Source organism: Erpetoichthys calabaricus, chromosome 16, assembly GCF_900747795.2.
Source record: "Erpetoichthys calabaricus chromosome 16, fErpCal1.3, whole genome shotgun sequence".
NCBI lineage: Eukaryota > Metazoa > Chordata > Cladistia > Polypteriformes > Polypteridae > Erpetoichthys > Erpetoichthys calabaricus.
This window is the reverse complement of record NC_041409.2, coordinates 68489641-68510451: the sequence shown is the minus strand read 5'-3', so window position 1 is coordinate 68510451 and position 20811 is coordinate 68489641. Positions and strand designations below refer to the sequence as shown.

The 20811-nt window shown below is 39.5% G+C and overlaps 1 protein-coding gene across 1 annotated transcript; it reads left to right on the top strand.

The window, feature by feature from the left end:
• The first annotated feature begins 1439 nt into the window (after positions 1-1439).
• Positions 1440-20281, top strand: vcpkmt (valosin containing protein lysine (K) methyltransferase). The gene is made up of 5 exons (XM_028821548.2): positions 1440-1709; positions 3650-3760; positions 6591-6663; positions 8337-8456; positions 18053-20281. Exons 1-5 carry the CDS (start codon positions 1471-1473, stop codon positions 18179-18181), a joined length of 672 nt encoding a protein of 223 aa, XP_028677381.2. The 5' UTR covers positions 1440-1470; the 3' UTR covers positions 18182-20281.
• The last annotated feature ends 530 nt before the right edge of the window (positions 20282-20811 follow it).

Sequence of the window (20811 nt, the reverse complement as noted above, 5' to 3'; positions counted from 1 at the left end):
CATAGCATCTTTTAGCTGTTGTCTGTTTTGCGGGGTTTCTTCATTCAGTCTTCTCTTCAGGAAGTGAAATGTATGTTCAGTTGGGTTGGTGATGGACTTGGCTCGTCCAAAACCTTCCATTCCCCAACAGATGAAGTCCTTTGTTGAGGTGGCAGTGTGTTTTGGATCATTGTCTTGCTGTATAATAAAGTTCCTCCCAATTAGTTTGGATGCATTTCTCTGTAAATTGGCAGACAATATATTTCTGTAGACTTCTGACTTCATTCTACTTCTGCCATCATGATTTACACCATCCATAAAGATGATTGAGCCTGTTCCAGAAGTAGCCATGTAAGCCCAAGCCATGACACAACCTCCTCCATGCTTGGCCTTTCAGTCATTTCAGTAAAGGTCAATCCTTGTCTCATCAGTCAATAAAAGTTTGTTCCAGAACTGTTGTGGCTCATCTCTGTACTTTTTTTTTTTTTGCAAATTCCAGTCTGGCTTTCTGATTTGTACTGCTGATGAGTGGTTTGCATCTTGCAGCCTCTCTATTGTTGTTCTCTAAGTCTCCTTCTGACTGGTATTTTGGGGTTTTCTCTTTACTGCTCTCACGTTTGCTGTCATCAGTTGTTGTTGTTTTCCTTGGACAACTGGTTTGATGCCTATTGCTCAGTACACCAGTGGTTTCCTTCTTTTCAGGACATTCCAAGATGATGTACTGGCTATGCCCAATGTTTTTGAAATATCACTGATGGACCAACCACCCCCACACTTCACAAACCCCACCCCCACCCCCGTCTCAGCTTCAGAATGGCATGCTTTTCTCGCATAGATAGCTCTCTGGTCTTCATGTTGGTCTGTCATTCATAACTACAAGTGCCGTTTTCACAGGTGAAAGCCAAAGCTTAAACTGAGAGTAAATGTCCACAGCTACAAGCAATCTTATATATGATATAACTGAGTAACAAGAACCACCAGTCAGCTTGTCATGTTTCAGTAGTTTTGAAAAAACTGGGTGGTTTGATACCAAATGGGCTCTGTTCTGTGCTTTTTAATATATCTAGCTGTAAATACATGAGAATAAAAGATGAAACTCTGATCTCTCTTCTCATATTCATATTTCGATCTCACACACCAATATCTTCCGAGCGCAGTACAAACAAATTAATTGGCTTTGCTATTCCAATACTTTTAGAGAGGACCGTATGTAGTATGATTATAAATAAAATTAATATGCCCCCGGCCTGCATGGTGGGGGACTCGATGAAAACATTTATGAAGAGCATAAAATAAAATTTGATGGATAAAGTCACGAAGAGGCTGACAGTTAATAGCAACGCAAAGGCAAAACTGCATCTTATAGCGCCCTCTGTTGACACACAGCAATTCTGCCAGTTCTTAAGATGGTCGTTGAATTAGGAGCTAACAAATGCGTAGTGCTGAAGTAGTTAACGCTTGACACTGCTTCCGCTAGTGCCAACTTGTAAAATGGCTGCTCCCGTGCTGGTTGCGGAGTACTTTGTCAGAGAAATACCACGAAAACAAGGTCCTCCTCTAAGCTTAAAACAGTGCAGCACTGGTGATGTGGGCTGCGTGGTATGGGACGCGGCCATAGTTCTGTCCAAGTACCTGGAAACGGATCGTATGCGCCTGGCGTGGTCAGGCAGGACGGTACTGGAGCTGGGTTCGGGTACCGCAGTAGTCGGACTGATGGCCGCCACGCTGGGGTGAGTGAGACTCGTAGTAGTTTATTTGTCCTCCGACTGCTTTTCTGGATAACTGTGCAATTTTCAACGATTAGTATGTGAACCTAGAATTTAACTGCATTGCGGGGATTGGACGACGGTGAGTGTGCTGCTGCTATTGATAACAGCAACATCTTCTATGGGCGTCGGATTGTGGCTTTGGGGAGGGTGCATTGGGACCGTTCCTGCCTTGTGCCCAATACTTGCTGGGATGGGCTCCAGCTTCCTCGCGACCTGAATCAGGATAAGAGGTGTTGGAAAATGGATGGGTGGACGAATTAAATCTTTTATTCTCTGCCTTTTCAACGTATGCTAAAAACAGACGAACATAGTTAATGAAAACAATTTGTCGTAATGACTAAAAAATATCCATGCATTTTTTAAAGTTTTATGTTGTCAACATACAAATCCGGGTGCAGCGAGTTATTTTTATCATGATGTAAAATGTTATGCTCTTTAAGTGCGTGCCTGATTGAGCACAGTGATGGCGCCCCTGCCAGGTTTGGGTCCTGTTTTAGGTTCCGCTTAGCCCAGACTGGCACTGGCCCTCTGTGTCCCTCATCTGAGTTGACTGGTTAAAGAAGGGACGACTGCAGCATGAATGAGTTTTCTTTATTAGTTTCCTATCGGAGATTTGGCTAATGCTTCTGTAAGACCGTGGCGGAATGATTACATAAATTCTACCCCAAATTACCTCAAGTAATTTAAAAAAAATTAAATACCTTGTATTGTTGTTGAGGGATATTTTAGCTTGTTAAGAATTGCTTAAATAACAGTAACGGACAATGTTTTCTAAAATTCTCTGGAATATATTTGAATTTATGGGCGGCACGGTGGCGCAGTGGGTAACGCTGCTGCCTCGCAGTTGGGAGACCTGGGGACCTGGGTTCGCCCTGCGTGGAGTTTGCATGTTCTCCCCGTGTCTGCGTGGGTTTCCTCCGGGCGCTACGGTTTCCTCCCACAGTCCAAAGACATGCAGGTTAGGTGCATTGGCGGTTCTAAATTGGCCCTAGTGTGTGCTTGGTGTGTGTTTGTGTGTGTCCTGCGGTGGGTTGGCACCCTGCCTGGGATTAGTTCCTGCCTTGTGTCCTGTGATGGCTGGGATTGGCTCCAGCAGACCCCCGTGACCCTGTGTTTGGATTCAGCGGGTTGATGGATGGATGGATATTTGAATTTAAACTAGGTATTTTTCAATATGGAACCAGGGGAAGAACAGTGTCTTAATTTACCAAAGTTTTAAAATTAAATGTACTTTATTAATCCCTTGGGATTAATAAAGTATCTATCTTAAAAAACAACAGATGTTATTCCCGGAAGGAAGTGAGTTGTACGCAAATTCACAGTTAGTTTACTTTAAGGAAATCTAGTCCCATCTCAGGAAGACTGCTGTTTATGTTACATTACAAGCTGCTTCATATCCTAAATTAAGCTGTTTTCCCCAGCAAGTTCCTTGATGTATTTATTTTTGGGCAATAGCTGAATGATACAAAAATGTAATTTTCAATTTTACAGATAGAATGATAGAACTGTGTCTGTTTTAATGAATGCTTTCCAAAATCTAAAACCTGTCGTTAGTTACTTTGACATCTTAAAACACGAAGAGTAACATGTGGGAGTAAATGAGGCTGGATCTGAGTTTTCTGCCTATCAGCATGTGAAGTAAATGTTAAAACCTTTTTTTATATAGTAGAAAGTACTATGCTACACACTCATTTTACCCAAGAAAAAATAAAACAGAGGTATAAATTATTTCATTAACATTTTCTATGCAAGTGTTTATAGGAAGTGTACATATTTTGCATTCTTTTATTATTGTTTTGCCTATATATAATAATACTTGCAAGGGCATAGCCAAGGCCATTATAGAACAGAATATTGTGCTTGTTTAACATTTTGTTTTGTCTTCACTTCCTGCCACTTAGTGCATTTGTGACTGTGACTGACCTGGACGAACTGCAGGATTTGATTCAGCTTAACATAATGGAGAATCAGCACCTTGTCACTGGGACCATCAAAGCAAAGGTACTAAAATGGTTTGTACCTCTTGGCTTTTATTATTTAAATGGTTGATATTAAGTTGCCACTGCACTTAACTGTTACGTTGTTTTGACCACAAGATATAACTTTTGGTGACTTTTCTCAACATGCTTTGTGTAAGTGCCATTTGTTAGTTAGGTTATGTTAAGTTGATAGAAGTATTTTCCTAGTGTGGCAAGTGGCTGGGGGTGACACCCAGCCGGGATGCCCGGAAGGACTGGAGGAGGGATTACGCCTCCTCCAGACCATGAGGGGGTGACCGCCCTGGTGGCTTTGGGGACCACAGGAACACAGCTTAGAAGATAGATAGATACTTTATTAATCCCAAGGGGAAATTCACATAATTAATAAGCTCAACCCTATAGGGGCCCGTGGTCACCGCCAGTGAGCGCCCCAATGCCTGAGGAGCCCTGGCCCTCGGCACTTACGCCACACCCGTAAGTGCTGGGGGGAAGATGACCAGGGACATCCGGAGTGCTTCCGGGTGTGCAGCCAGTACTTCCGTCACAGTTGGGAGTGCCGACGGAAGCTAATCGGGAGGCACCTGGTGTATAAAAGGGGCCGCCTCCCTCCATTCGAGGGCTTGAGTCGGGAGGAAGAGAGACGGAGCTCGGGAGGAGAGGAAAGGAGGTGGCCTGAAGAGAAGAGAGAGGCATTGTGAGGCCTGGACTTTGGGGAAGTTTTGGGGTTGTGTGTGCACTGTAAATATTGTATAGATTGATTAAACGTGTGTTGGTTGGTGAACCATTGGTGTCCGCCTGTCTGTGTCCGGGCCAGTTTCCACTCTAGTTATGTTAAAGCGTTTGGCTATATATTAGTGCATAATCAATGGGAAGTTCTATTATAACCCCCTCAAGCTAAACTTAAAATGGAATACTCAAATTATTTCTTGTCATTCTGACTACAGACTAGTTTAGTTTATGATCTGCCTTGCAGTTTGGTAAAGGCATGGAGTGCAAACAATTTCAAACTGTATTGAATATACTGAACATAAATAAAATACTGATATACTAAATTGAAGAAAAGTTGGCCATAGAAAAGAAACAGCTTTTAAGTATGGAAACTGAAGTTTAATAGGAGAAAGATAAGATTGTAATGAAACAGAGAAGAAACCTTCTTTTCCCTGTTTGCCTTTTATTCTATGTGGGTAATTTAGTTTTTTTCTCAATTATTGGGATTTGTTCCTTTTTTTTACATTTTCACTAAACATTTTTAAAACAAACTTTATTGGTCTGAGAAATTAATTTTGTTATGAGTTTAACTTATGCTGGATCCATGCCTTACCAACTCAGTAGCTGCTTGACTTTGGGAACCTGGAAAAGACACAGTTACACTTTGAAAGGGAAGAGATAAGAGGTTACAGCTATGCTCTATGGTTTGTGGACACCTAGCCATCACACCTATATGAGCTTGTAGAACATCCCATTTCATAACCATTGCCATTAATATGTAGTTGCCCCCCATTTCTTCAGGACTTTCCACAGGATTTTGGAGCGTATCTGTGGAAATTGGTGCACATTCCCCCAAAAGACCGTGTATGAGGTCAGATACTGATGTTGGATGAGAAGACCTGGCTTACAATCTGTGCTCCCAATTCAATATGGTTGGGGTCTGTGGGCTTTGCAGACCACTCTGGTTCCTTCACTAAAATCATCATGTCTTTATGGACCTGGCTTTGTTTACAGACGCACTGCCATCCTGGAACACAAAGGGGCCTTCCACAAACTGTTGCTATAAAGTTGGAAGCACACAATTGTCCATGTATGCTGTAGAATTAATAGTACCTTTCACTGCAATCAAGGGGCCTAGCCCAAACCCTTAAAAACAGATTGAGACCATTACCCCTCCTCCTTTTAACTTTATAGTAGGTGCTATGCAGGCCAGAAGGCAGTATTGTGCTGGTATCCTCCAAACCCAGATTCATCTATCAGACCTCCTGAAGCATGATTCATCATTCCAGAGAGAAGTTTTCCCTGCTCCAGAGTTCAATGGTTGCATGGTCTACATGACTCCAGCAGACTCTTGGCTTTGCGCATAGTAATCTTAGGTTTGTGTGCAGCTGCTGGGCCATGGAAACCCATTTCATGAAGCTAATGATACACAGTTCCTGTGCTGATGTTGCTTCCAGAGGCAGTTTAGAACTCAGTTGTGAGTGTTGCAACACAGAATAGGCCATTTTTATGCACTGTGTTCTTCAGTGCTTGGGGGCCCCGCTTTGTGGGTACCACTCTATGGCCGAACTAGACACATCACAATAATAGCAGTTACAATTGACCCAGAGCAGAAATGTACAGACTTGTACCAAAGCTATCATTCTATGATAGTGCCACATTTAAAGTCTCTGAGCGGTTCGATATGGCCCTTTCTACCACTAAAGTTTGTCAATAAAGATTGAATGGCTATGTGCTTAATTCTAGTCACCTGTTAACAATGTGTGTGTGTGGCCAAAACACCCTGAACTCGATAATCTGTAGGGGTGTCCACACGCTTTTTGCTTTATAGTGTATCTGTCATATAGGTAAACCTAGCCGGCAGTTTTGTTTGTACAGCATAAAAGTCTAAAATACTGTATGCTTGTAAGCTTTAATCATTGAAGTATATTTGGGTGTCCTTAATGGTGAATTATGCTGCTCCACATACTGTGGATAATATGAGCTTCACAGGGATGCCAATCCAGAGTTTGGCTTCCAGTGGAAGCATTTAGAAGTAACTTTGTTACCTTCAGACAGCACATTATTCTTCCTGTGGTGCACACCTCAGGTTAGTGTGTGTGACCATGAAGTTTCTTCAAAGCCCAAATTAATGCATTTTTATTTTTCATTTAAGGGGTGAAGATGTGAGTGAATTCTTGCCTCCTCCTGATTATGTTTTGATGGCTGATTGCATTTACTATGAAAAGGTAAAAAGCACTTGTCTCTACTACTTTCTGGAAAATTACTTGTGGTGCCAGGGCCTGCATGGAGTTTGTATGTTCTCCCAGTGCAGTTGTGGATTGATTAGAATCAGTGAATGTGCTTATGTTTAATACTAAATACTGAAAATATGTCAGTAGTACTTCTTAATTACAGTGTTTCCCCGAAAATAGGACAGGGTCTTATATTAATTTTTCCTCCAAAAGACGCTCAAGGGCATATTTTCAGGGGATGTCTTGTTTTTCCATGAACAAAAATCTAAATTTCTCTCTATTATAAAAAAAAAAATCTTGGAAGGCTTGGAAGGAAACGATACATGATTTTCTCGGAGACACTTTAACGACCCGCAAGACAAGGCAGTGAGACAAAAGGACAGCTGCTGCACAGGCTTTTATATGATCAACACGCAGCACGACAGCGGCTCATCCCACCGCATCTCCTTAGCTTGCGTTCAGCCTCCCCCAACCCCCCCCAAAACCCCCCCCCCCCATTTCACAACACAAGCAGCGGAGACACGAAGTGGCTGGTGTGTAGTGTGCCCTGGGGGGTAGGCGAGTGAAGCGAGCCAAGGGCACAACCCCCTAGTATTCTGGAACAAAAATCTACATTTATTCAAATACAGTCATGTCATCTTCTGGAACATCATCATAACTCTCCAAATCCCGAATTCAATTATGAATTTCTTGCGACTCCATTTCCTTTAGAACAATTGGCCCCAATCTCTCATGTCTAGCAACAGAGCTTTCCTTAAATGAGCACCTCTTGTCCATGTATCCTGCTTGTAGTGCATTTGGATAACCAACTTCTTCTCTTTACAGAAAGCAGTAAGATTTTTGCCCTGGGACTCCTCGGCAATTACTCTCTTGTACTTGACAAAATAGCTCTTTCTTTTTGCATTCATCTTGTCAGGGGGTCTAAATACCGGTATTATTTTCCGTTCATCTGTGTACATACGGTAACGGTAGGCGTTTATCGCTCATCCAAAGGCGCCTGCACGGCATCATAACTAGGGCTTATTTTCGGAGTAGGCCTTATATTACGAGCATCCTGAAAAATCATGCTAGGGCTTATTTTCGGGGAAACACGGTAACAAAAAAAGTTTAGTTGTTCATGTGCTGTGAAACAAATAACATTCATTTCCTATTTGCATTTCCAATCTGAGCTCCCCAAAATTTGAGGCATAAATGTAATTCAAAATATCTTTAGGAAACAGCTGGACTAAAACTAAACCAATACTTTGTTTAGGGTTTTTGTTAATGGATTGCACATAGCACACTCATTTTCTGAATGTCCGTTTGATTGTGCCCCTAAAGGACTAGAATACTGCCCACCATTATATTTACTTTTCGGGACATGCAAAATTAAATGTATATCTAACATCTGTCCAGTTCTTGTCAATTGATTGCATGCTACACATGTGCTTAACTTCTCCTTCAGTAGCTGTCACTTGACTACAGAGCAGGTGGATGCACGATCTTACTGATCACAGCAGGCAATAGTTATTTAGAAATAATCCTTTACAAATTTGTTTTGATTGGCTGTAATAAGCTTCCATAACCTTCAGTCATTTTAGCATGTTACTTTACTTAGTGGTCTACCAGTGTCACAGAGACATAAACAGTTTTTTTTTGTTTTTTGTCTTATGCCCTATTTCCTCCAGTCACTACAGCCTCTTATCAAGACACTGAAAGAACTCTCTGGAGATAATACCCACATCTTCTGCTGCTATGAGCAAAGGACAATGGGCAACAACCCTGTTGTAGAAAAGAAATTCTTTGAGGTGAGGATTGGTTTCAGTTGGAGAAGTTTAATATTGATCAGGCTGTAGTTGTGCGTACTTTGTTATAGAGACACATTTTAGTTGCCACAAAATCAAGTTTCTTTATCAATCTTAAAAATGTTTAAATGTTTGATCGTTCAAATTCCTTTCTACTGTTTGGTTAGCATTAAATTAATTAATACTAACTAGTTTATGTAACCCATAATAAGTTATTTGTGTCTCAGTAGTTATTTAGAGGGAAAAAGAAGACATTATGTAAATAATGGAATTATAAACACCATGCATTTATCACCTCTAGGCAGCAAAAGAAATGTCCTACATTTATCAAGGGTTGCTATGCAAGTCTAATACAACATTCCCACAGCCTCCCTATAATAACCATGTATCTCATTCCCAAACATGATGGCATAATGTATTTAAAAAGTGATAATGCCTCTGGCCTTCCACTTCTCAAACATTTCATATCATCTAGGAGAGTGAAGTTTGGCTCAAAAGGGTACAAAATCTACGAGACAGCTTTCAAAATTTTTTTTTTCTTTCCATTCTAAAATATTATTATCTTTGTGATTAATACCTGTATTTTTCACTACTAACACACAGAATGGGTTCAGTGTTTTTTACTGGCCAGCTTTGTATTCTAAAATCAGACTTTGTGTTTAATTTACAGTACATTACTTTAATGTTTAAACTTTCTTATTTATATATGTATTATTATTCATACAATATGTAAAACTATTCTAAAACAAAGAAAGTAAAAAATATCGTATTAGCTATAAGAAACACAAGCAGACTACATTGATTAAAATATTAATATAATGTTCACCAACCCTCTGAATCCAGTTCAGGGATGTGGGAGGCCAGGGAGTGTCCTGACAACATTGGGTGCAAGGCGTGAACCAGCCCTGGACAGGATGCCAATACATGGCATAATATTGAATCATGTATTGGAGAGAGACTTTTTATTTCCTACTGGAGTTAATTTTCTTTTTTTCATTTTGTTCTTGTTAGTAGGTGGCACTTGTATTTTGTTTTGAACTAGACACAGTTTACCTGTGTTCTGTATTGAAATTTTATAGTCAATTGTTCAATGAGAAATGATCCAAGTCATTTATTGACATTTTTGTAAAATTGATATATCACTGAATACATGTCATGCTTAAGTTTGAATATAGTTTGTAGCTTGCTCAAAATCTTAATTTTCTGGTTGCAACATTTTTTTTATAAATGTATAATGCTTGAGATAGAAGTGCGTAACTCAAATTAATGTAATGTATCTTTGTAGTTTAAGTGTTTAAAGACAATTTTTGCCATCATTTGTAATTCACACAGGTCTGTAATGAGGTTGAACTAAACATGAAATCATTTCATCTGTCCAAATAACTATTTTTAGAATAAGTATTAAGTTATACTTTTTCCTAATTAGTTTAATAACCGTAAATTCTCATACATCCTCTGAAGCTGCATACGCTGTTAGATTCTGAATAAATAAATTGGCCTTTGATCCTTATTCAGAAAGCCAAGGGGAAAACAGCAGTGTCCTAAACGTGTCTGGACAGTTTCAAAATGAAATTGCAATAACCAAAAAGATAAAGCAACATACTTTGTTGGGGGAAAATCATAAATGGTTTACAACAAAAAAGACATAAGTTTAAAATTCCTTTATAACAGCACAAGGACAACCACTGGTGGAGCTCCTAGTGTAAATACTTCTGCAAAGTTAAAGATAAAAGCAAATCTGGATATACAAAGTAAAACAGTGGATTCATTTGCTTAATGTTTATTGTATTAGAACAATTCTGTAGTCTTCACAATGCTACAGTCCATGTTTTGTTCCATCCTGTAACTAGTGAAATGGAGATCAGGTTATTTCCTGATGGTCGCCTGAGGTCAGAATGTTATGTGGAAAGATATGTTTGTTTCTTGTGATATCGCATTCTAATTGCCGAAAGGAAGGGAATATAGAAAATGACATCAGACATTAAAAACTACATTAGATGCCAATGTCCTGTGCTGAATCAGACTGCTGTGTGTGTGACATATCTGCCATATCAACAATATCCAATCATTTTCACTTTATGATTAACAGGAAGAAACATTAACTGATCTAGCCATACAAAGCCCTAAATATCATTTTTCAATATATTTGCAATTAACTCATAGATGATTGTACTTTTCAGATTCACATTTGCCTAATGATCACTGCTTCATACTCTAAACAACTTTGAAGCTTTCTTCGTATTTTAGCTTGATAGTGATTTTACTTCGATTCAGCTAGTCTGTCAGTAAGTAAATCCATAATAACATTTTGTGGAATATCTCTGAATGATATACTGTTAATAATATTTTTTGCACAAACACTTTAAAAAGTAGATTGTGATTTATAGTAAAAGCTGTATGTTTTAGTGTGGTATAATTTTACTTCAAATTACACTGATTAATTAGTAAATATTAAAAACATGAATTCAAGTACATAGTCGAAAACCTTATGTGCCATATGAAAGCGGCATTGGAAGAGATCAGAGCAGCATAATTCTAAGTACGTTTTGTGGCATTTTATATGCTTGTATAGCACTGCTGTAATAGAAAGTATCAAAAATATGTTCTGCTTTTAAACACGCAAGTGTTTTATATGCCCACCCTCAAAGCATTTTGACCATTACCTGGCAGAATTTGTATGAAATATGGGAGTCTTTGTAGGATAGTAACATTATCCTTGATTGGCTCTTGTTGTTCCTTTGTATTCTTGATATGTAGTATTTATCAGTTGCTTAGTTAAGCAGCTGTGGGACTCACTGAAGGTGTATTTAACATGAAATTTGTACAGAACACTTATTTTACACTAGCAGAGGTACCTGTTCTTTGCATGTGTTACAGACTCTTGAAATAACATACAGTATATTATAATGTAAATTTGAATTACACATAGAAATATTATATTGGCAGCCATTTTGACACATTGACAATAAACTATAGAAACACTAGGGCGCTTCGCCCACCCCCAGGTTTTTTTAACCGGATATACAATATAAAGAGATTATTTACATGGGAATTGTTACATATGCATTATTTTCACTTTTACTTTAAAACTTCAGTAAAAACAATATTTGGAATGAACTTTTCTTAAAGATCGCATTGAATTTTGATTCCATGTTTGGCCTTATATCGTGACAACGCAACGTATAACTGCCTGTGAGTGAATTTAGTTTCTTTATCTCTAATAAATTACCCGACTTTTTTGAATGTTTGCCCCTGCTCTCTCTTCTTCGCTTAGTCGTTGACATGTCATCTAGAACGTATAAAATTACAGTGTATTATCCTGATAAAATTCATAAGAGCTGAGAGCGCAGGAAGTGTGTCTGTCAAAAGCATTCACACGACTGAGAAGTTAAATGACTGTGGTCTTGTTTGAAAATGGTTGTAAGTAGGACGTGACTTGAAAGAATCTCATGGCAAAAGTCACCATCTCGCGGGACTTGCTTCCAGAGGTTGTAAGCATGGCGTGACTTGAAAGAATCTCATGTTAAAAGTCTCTGTCTCGCGGGACTTCATTCCAAAAAGTCTCTTTCAAAAAGTCACGCCTTGTTCCAAGATTTTTTTATTATAATAGATTGCTTGTGGTGTATGTAGAAAGCGTACTAATATATTATTTAAAGCAGCCAAACCATAATTAAATTGTGAAATACAGAAGAATGTGTGTTAGTTTAGCAGTCCCTGGTAAACTCAGTTTTGATTATCTATCAACATGATGCCATAACATACAGTATATAGCAATTTTGGAGGAAAACCTTTTATAGCCTTCAAGACTTAAGAGAGGATCAGTATTCTATAGGATGGTCACCAAAAAGCCACATTAGAGTGACTTAAAAAGAAAAATGTTTTTTTGCTCTGCAGTGCTTCAGTTAAAGCCTAAATATTGAATTAAGAGAATATGAAGAAGAAGCTGCAGCTCGCTAACAGTCCCTAATCCATCTTAAAAGATAAAAACTGTTAGTCCCATTATGATTCTTTTAGAGTATCTTCCAAACATGCCTTTACCAAATATTGACTCAGTGGGAGTGAATAAGTATGAAATTAGCTTTAAATTATATGTTTGTGTGCTATAGTTAATAACTGATATGAAAGGCTGTGTAGAATTAGGTTTTGCTTTACAGTAAGTGTTTTTCATGGTGATAAAGAGCAAAATTCTCAATTAATGCATTACCATGAAAATGTCCACAGCAGAGGTGGAGAATGTTTAACATTTTGTTCTTTTATTTTCTGTAAATAGTGAAGCATGTTGTTACTTTTTGTGTGGCTAGAACAGAGATCACAGAAAAACCTGTAAATAAAAATACTTTTTATCATGGAGTGAAAGGACAAACTTTATTTTAAAATTAATTTTAAAACTGTATATAGATAGATAGATAGATACTTTATTAATCCCAAGGGGAAATTCACATACTCCAGCAGCAGCATACTGATACAAAAAACAATATTAAATTAAAGATTGATATTAATGCAGGTAAAAACAGACAATAACTTTGTATAATGTTAACGTTTACCCCCCCGGGGGGAATTGAAGTTCGCATAGTTGGGGGGAGGAACGATCTTCTCAGTCTGTCAGTGGAGCAGGACATTGACAGCAGTCTGTCGCTGAAGCTGCTCTTCTGTCTGGAGATGACACTGTTCAGTGGATGCAGTGGATTTTCCATACAGTGGGGCAAAAAAGTATTTAGTCAGCCACCAATTATGCAAGTTCTCCCACTTAAAATGATGAGAGAGGCCTGTAATTTTCATCATAGGCATACCTCAACTATGAGAGACAAAATGAGAAAAAAAAATCCAGAAAATCACATTGTCTGATTTTTGAAGAATTTATTTGCAAATTATGGTGGAAAAAAAGTATTTGGTCAATAACAAAAGTTCATCTCAATACTTTATTATATACCCTTTGTTGACAATGACAGAGGTCAAATGTTTTCTGTAAGTCTTCACAAGGTTTTTCACACACTGTTGCTGGTATTTTGGGCCCATTCCTCCATGCAGATCTCCTCTAGAGCAGTGATGTTTTGGGGCTGCCGCTGGGCAACACGGACTTTCATCTCCCCCCAAAGATTTTCTATGGGGTTGAGATCTGGAGACAGGCTAGGCCACTCCAGGACCTTGAAATGCTTCTTACGAAGCCACTCCTTCGTTACCCGGGTGGTGTGTTTGGGATCATTGTCATGCTGAAAGACCCAGCCACGTTTCATCTTCAATGCCCTTGCTGATGGAAGGAGGTTTTCACTCAAAATCTGACGATACATGGCCCCATTCATTCTTTCCTTTACACAGATCAGTCGTCCTGGTCCCTTTGCAGAAAAACAGCCCCAAAGCATGATGTTTCCATCCCCATGCTTTACAGTAGGTATGGTGTTCTTTGGATGCAACTCAGCATTCTTTCTCCTCCAAACATGACGAGTAGAGTTTTTACCAAAAAGTTCTATTTTGGTTTCATCTGACCATATGACATTATCTCAATCCTCTTCTGGATCATCCAAATGCTCTCTCGCAAACTTCAGATGGGCCTGCACATGTACTGGCTTAAGCAGGGGGACACGTCTGGCACTGCAGGATTTGAGTCCCTGGCGGCGTAGTGTGTTACTGATGGTAGCCTTTGTTACTTTGGTCCCAGCTCTCTGCAGGTCATTCACTAGGTCCCCCCGTGTGGTTCTGGGATTTTTGCTTACCGTTCTTGTGATCACTTTGACCCCACGGGGTGAGATCTTGCATGGAGCCCCAGATCGAGGGAGATTATCAGTGGTCTTGTATGTCTTCCATTTTCTAATAATTGCTCCCACAGTTGATTTCTTCACACCAAGCTGCTTACCTATTGCAGATTCAGTCTTCCCAGCCTGGTGCAGATCTACAATTTTGTTTCTGGTGTCCTCTGACAGCTCTTTGGTCTTGGCCATAGTGGAGTTTGGAGTGTGACTGTTTGAGGTTGTGGACAGGTGTCTTTTTTATATTGATAACGAGTTCAAACAGGTGCCATTAATACAGGTAACGAGTGGAGGACAGAGGAGCCTCTTACAGAAGAAGTTACAGGTCTGTGAGAGCCAGAAATCTTGCTTGTTTGTAGGTGACCAAATACTTATTTTCCACCATAATTTGCAAATAAATTCTTTAAAATCAGACAATGTGATTTTCTGGATTTTTTTTCTCATTGTGTCTCTCATAGTTGAGGTATACCTATGATGAAAATTACAGGCCTCTCTCATCTTTTTAAGTGAGAGAACTTGCACAATTGGTGGCTGACTAAATACTTTTTTGCCCCACTGTAATTGATAGGAGTCCAGCTCCATGCCAACAATAGAGCCTGCCTTCCTCACCAGTTTGTCCAGGTGTGAGGCGTCTTTCTTCTTAATGCTGCCTCCCCAGCACACCACTGCGTAGAAGAGGGCGCTCGCCACAACCGTCTGATAGAACATCTGCAGCATCTTATTGAATATATTGATAAACATATGTTATATTGTATATGAAGTGTTGAGCCACCATGTATTAATGCCAGAGTGACACAAAAACTGTGAAGTGATTAACATAATGTATGCAGAATTAAATTATTCTACTACCTCAAAACTTGATCTGTACCTCTGCTATAAATTGGCTAACATCTTGAAGTATAGTTGAGGTGGCCAAATGGTGCATGCACACATGGAAGTTTTTGCCTATTGGCCTTTATTGTTATATACAGATATAAAATATAAATTGTGTAATTCCAAATGGCCATGCTAACCTTGACTACAAATGTTGCAAGTCACTAGAGCAGCAAGGTTCACTGCATGCTTTGGTCTTTCAGCATTGAATTCTTTCCTGAACAATGACTGGGTGATCTCATGTTGTGTTTTGTTTTATTTCTTTCTTTTTTTCATTAACTTGGATTCCATAGACATCAGTCTGACTCTCCTGAAGCTTAGTTGAAGAGTGGACAATTGGCTAATTAAACTTCTTTGATGGTAGCAATACTTTTTAAAGAGCTAAAAGTTAAATCATGCTAAACTTCCAGAAGCATATTTATCATGTTAAAGCCTGTGAGGCTGTCTCTTAAATATAACTATTTGTCCTCCTCACACTTGACAGTTGAGGTTCACAGGTTAAACTGGTTTGTGCTGTATAGCCAATAATATTTAAGTTTCCTCACGTTTTCTGTCTAACCTGTTGTGGCAAGGCAGTTAAACAAATGACTGTTTTGTACTCTAGTACTGCTTTGTTTAATAAACTAAAATTATCACTGATAGAGGGTGGGGTGTGAGCTGCGAGTGCTGTTAATCACAATGCTTATTCCTGTGGTGCAGCTGCAGTTGTATGGCTGTGTGCCAAGGGGCAGTGCGAAACTTGCCACACAGCAGTGACTTTCCAGATGGTGTTTTTATTGTATTGTAAACTTTGCGTAGGTGGGCTATGGACCTGTAGTATCAAGAAATATCCATCCATCCATTATCCAACCCGCTATATCCTAACTACAGGGTCACGGGGGTCTGCTGGAGCCAATCCCAGCCAACACAGGGCGCAAGGCAGGAAACAAACCCTGGGCAGGGCGCCAGCCCACTGCAGATTAAGAAATATGACATAACATAACACTCTCAAATTCGCTTAATCCAGCTCCGTGTCATTGGGGGTAGCGCTTATCCTAGCAGCACTGGGTGCAATACAGAAAACAGCCCTGAAATGGTGGCCAACCCATCACAGGGCCCTTTCACATATTTAACATACCCTGCGTGTCTTTGGGAATGTGAGACCAAAACTCACACAGACATGGGGGAGAATGTGAATACTCCACACAGATAAGGGACTTTTTGCAAGATTTAAAGGCAAGATGTTATAACAGTGGAGCAGCTGTACTAACCTCTGCTAGATGATTATAAAAGTTCAAGTAGTGAGAACATAAATCAGAATTGAAAGAAACAAAGTACTGGTTAGGAAAACAATTACTATATTAAGCACCCATATCCTAATTGGATATATAAGATTAATGAGTTTAACTTTAAATATAAAGATTTTAATGTGATCTTGTTTGTGCATCTTTGGTCAGCACCATTATGGTCTATGTATATTCACCACCAAGTTCATTTGTCGTTTATTTTGGTCTTCACTACTGTCACATTGTTACATATTTCATTCTCCGTGGCACTAATTTCATATTCCTATCACTTTGTTTATTTGTACTCAAGTATTGTCCATAATGCAATACTGATGTTAGGTTTGTAACATGTATTCTGGTTTTGTAGTTATTGCGGATGTATGACCCAGTTTTGTTTAAACTTGCCTGCTTTGTTTTGTCAAGTCTTTGTAATGATAAATCTGACCATTACCACCATCTTTGAATTTAGTTATACTGAGGACTGCAATGGCCGTGGTGCTGTTATTTCTAAAAGCATTCTTCTTACAACACATATCTTTACTGATTATTTTTCACACCAAACACAGTAGAATTTTCAAGGATTTCTCACATAATTTAATATATACTTCAAAGCATTGGAGTCCGTTGTCTGTCTGTTCTTTTCTTTCTTTGAAAATAAATATTTTCTGAACGTCTTTGCTCCTGTTACAATATATTAATAATCCATCCATCCATCCATTTTCCAACCCGCTGAATCCGAACACAGGGTCACGGGGGTCTGCTGGAGCCAATCCCAGCCAACACAGGGCACAAGGCAGGGAACCAATCCTGGGTAGGGTGCCAACCCACCGCAGGACACACACAAACACACCCACACACCAAGCACACACTAGGGCCAATTTAGAATTGCCAATCCACCTAACCTGCATGTCTTTGGACTGTGGGAGGAAACCGGAGCGCCCGGAGGAAACCCACGCAGACACGGGGAGAACATGCAAACTCCACGCAGGGAGGACCCGGGAATCGAACCCAGGTCCCCAGATCACCCAACTGCGAGGCAGCAGCGCTACCCACTGCACCACCGTGCCGCCCTATATTAATAATGCAATAATTAAATTCATTTTTGTTACTTGTTTTGTTTTTCATTTTTATTTTAGAAGTGATGTTACATTATTTTATTTGGAAATAATATCCAAAAACATTTTAAATCATGTTTTATGTTGTTCTTCTCTATTTGGCTTGCACTTTTTGCCTTTTGAATAATGACATTAGAGCAATTTTTTGCTATTACAGATTTTCCAGATTATGGCTGTATTTTATAATAATGCTTATATGCTAATTAGTATATTCATCATTCATTTATTTTTTGTTTTTATTCCTATTTATATGTTCTTTACTTATATTTTTAAAGTTATTTATTTTTAGAGAGTGATTTGAGCCATTAAGAAAAGTCAATGCAGTCTTTTGATAAACATTGTTGTTCATTTTCTGTCTTTTCCTGCCAGTTTAACACAATAACCAAAAAGCATTGACGTTGTTAGAAATCAGAGAATCTTGAAAGGAGTTGAACGCTTTGGCTTTGTACTTGTTTGGGTGAATGTGTACTAACATTTTAATAATCCCATTGCCCTACTTTTACCTGGTGATTTTACTTTAAACAGTCGGCCTTTTCACAGTCAGACACCTGCATTACATAAACTTAACCTGGAGTTTGATTTTCTTTTCTTATGTATAACAGCTCCTGCAAAAAGAGTTTGAAATTGAGGAGATTCCACTACAAGAGCAGGATGAGGAGTATCAAAGTGAGGATATTCATATCTACGTTTTCAAAAAAAAAAAAAACCAAGCAGCAACAATGCAGCCGTGAGTGAGTAGGTGGACGTGTTGTACTATGTATCTCAAGACAGATGGAGAAGACGAACCTCACTGACACTGAGGAACTACTTTGGAAAAGTACACTACTTGCCACTTATCTGATTTGAATCTTGGTACGTAGATGTGAAAATTAAACTGCCTAGGAAGTAAGACGTTATTTAAAGGCTGTTGGGTTTTGAGAGACTCACGTGTGCTTAGTGCTTACAGGCTGAACAGTTGCCTTTGTGCTGTTTGTTTTGACACTTTGTGAGACTTTATTAAAACCAGGTACACTCAGATGTATTATTATGTTAGATGTATTATACAACATGGCCTTCAGATTTCTGTAAGTATGTTCTAGCTGTGCTCCCTCACTCACATCTCCAGAGTTTGGTGTTTAAGTCCCAGCCTGGAATTGTCATTGTGAAGTTTTTTTTATGTATTCCCCTTATTCCAAAGACCCGTGTGTCACAGGTGGTGGCAACTTTAAACTGATCCTATCTCCAATAGTGTGGAAGTATGCATCGAGTCCTCCCCCTCAGATGTATAGGCACCTAGCTGAGGGTTGGCTGCTGTCTTGCACCCAGTGCTTCTGAGGCCCACAGTTGGACATACCAGGCACAGCAAATAGCTGGATGATTTCTCCTGCTGTGGGCTACCTGGACATTGAGGTTAAATCAGAATTGGACTACCAGAAAAGCAAGCAGTTGTTTTGTTCCATTTCACTTTGTAATCACTGCATGAGTTAGTCAATGAGTGGAGTCTTGGTTACTTAACTGCTAGTCAGGGTTAGATGTTTTATAACCTACATCACTTGAGTCCAGCTACAATACAAAATGTTAGTCTTCATCACATAATATCTGAGCCTACTGTCTGTTAGAATGGTTTGACATAACCTCAGGAACTTACTCATGTGCATAGTTTCCACTTGTCCATTCCTGCCTTATCCTTGAAATGACAAGTTCAGTCTTGGTAAGATGCAGTGGCTTGAGTTTTCATTGCAGATAGACTTCTTGGCTGTCAAAAGTAAATCAAAGTAAATCGCTTTTGTATAAAATTGTGTTGTTGGTGATGGACCCTATGAAAAGAACTACAGATCGCACACTTTTGTTGTTTAAGATTAAGGTGAAAGACACATACTATTGTGGCAAAGGCGCTATATAGGTGTCGACCCGACACAGACTGACAGCAGAGGCACGTATAAAATGAACCAAAAAGATTTATTTTCTTCAGCTGAGGTCCACGTCTTCCCTGTGTCCCTCCGCCCTAACACAGTCCCAAAACACCACCACAAAACACTCTTCTTTCTCCTCCACTCCTCCAAGGCAGCTTCGTCCTCCTCCTCCCAACTCTGGCGCCCGGAGTGGTGACTGTCGGCCCCTTTTATAGCTAATCCGGAAGTGCTGCAGGTGCTTGTTGACCTATTTCCAGCTGCACCTCCGGGTGTGGCTGTCTCGTTAGGCCGTGCAGCTCCCCCTGACGGTGGCCACGGAGCCCAACAGGAATGAGCTCTAGTGTTCCAAAGTATTGGCCCCGATGCAACCCAGGGGAGCTCCCAACAAGTGTTCCGGGGGACGTAGTGTGCATCCCATGACTGCTCCCCCAGATCCAGTGTCAAAGGGGCGTCCCAGCCATCTGCCACACTATGTACTTTGAGTCACTAAGGTAAAGATACTTTATCTTAGAAAAAGGGACGGCACTATTAACAGTCAATTAAAAAGTGCAGACTAGCATTGCAAGTGTTTTCTAAATGATTAGGAGCAGCAGTGATGGAGTGCTGTAATGTATGATGTGTGAGATTTGCAACAGCTGTAGAGAGTGAGGGAAATTCATATTCATTCAATCAGTTATGAATTTATGTATTACACAACCCAAATTGTGAGTATGCACTTGTTAAAAATTAAATTGTACACCAGCTCTCACAAAGTAGGCTGTTTGAAGCACATTCTGCTGGAGTCAGCGACATTCTCTTTTAATCTGTCAGAAGATGGCACTGCAGTTTGGTTTTTTTTCACCTGTTTGTCAGATATGAATTTGAAACTAAACATTGACTTCTGTATTTCTTGTCTTTGCATATGCATGTCATTTCTCAAAATAAAGTGTTTTGTTTCTATTTATATGGCACTTTAAAACCACACTTCCTCGAGCTGATAGGTAGTGCAGTTTTTATAGCAGTTTGGTTTCTTGTTGCAGCATAAACGGTCGTATTTATCTCATTTTATTTCTTTATGTAAACCTTGCAAAATTTCCCTCCCCCATGGTGTCTGTCTTAGTGGCACAGATTAAGTGCCTGAAAGTTGACGCTGTTTTTAGATCCCAAAGAGGATAATGTCTCTCGACTAGGTGCCTGGATCATCTTGACTTCACAGAGGACAAAACCACATGGCCAAGTCTCTGGTAAAACAAAACTTCATTTGTTTCAAATATTACATGTAGTATGTGACGTGTATGTGACAAATAAGGCTGGGGGAGCCATCTGGAATTGTTGTTAACGGGTAAGGTTTGATGGAGATATGGCGGCACAGTAATGAACTGTTTGTTGTTAGCCGCTAAAACATGAGCCGTATCCTCTCTCTCTTTCAATACATCTTTCTCTGTCAAAATGTCTATGCAGTTACCCTTCACTGCAGGTGCTAGTGGACA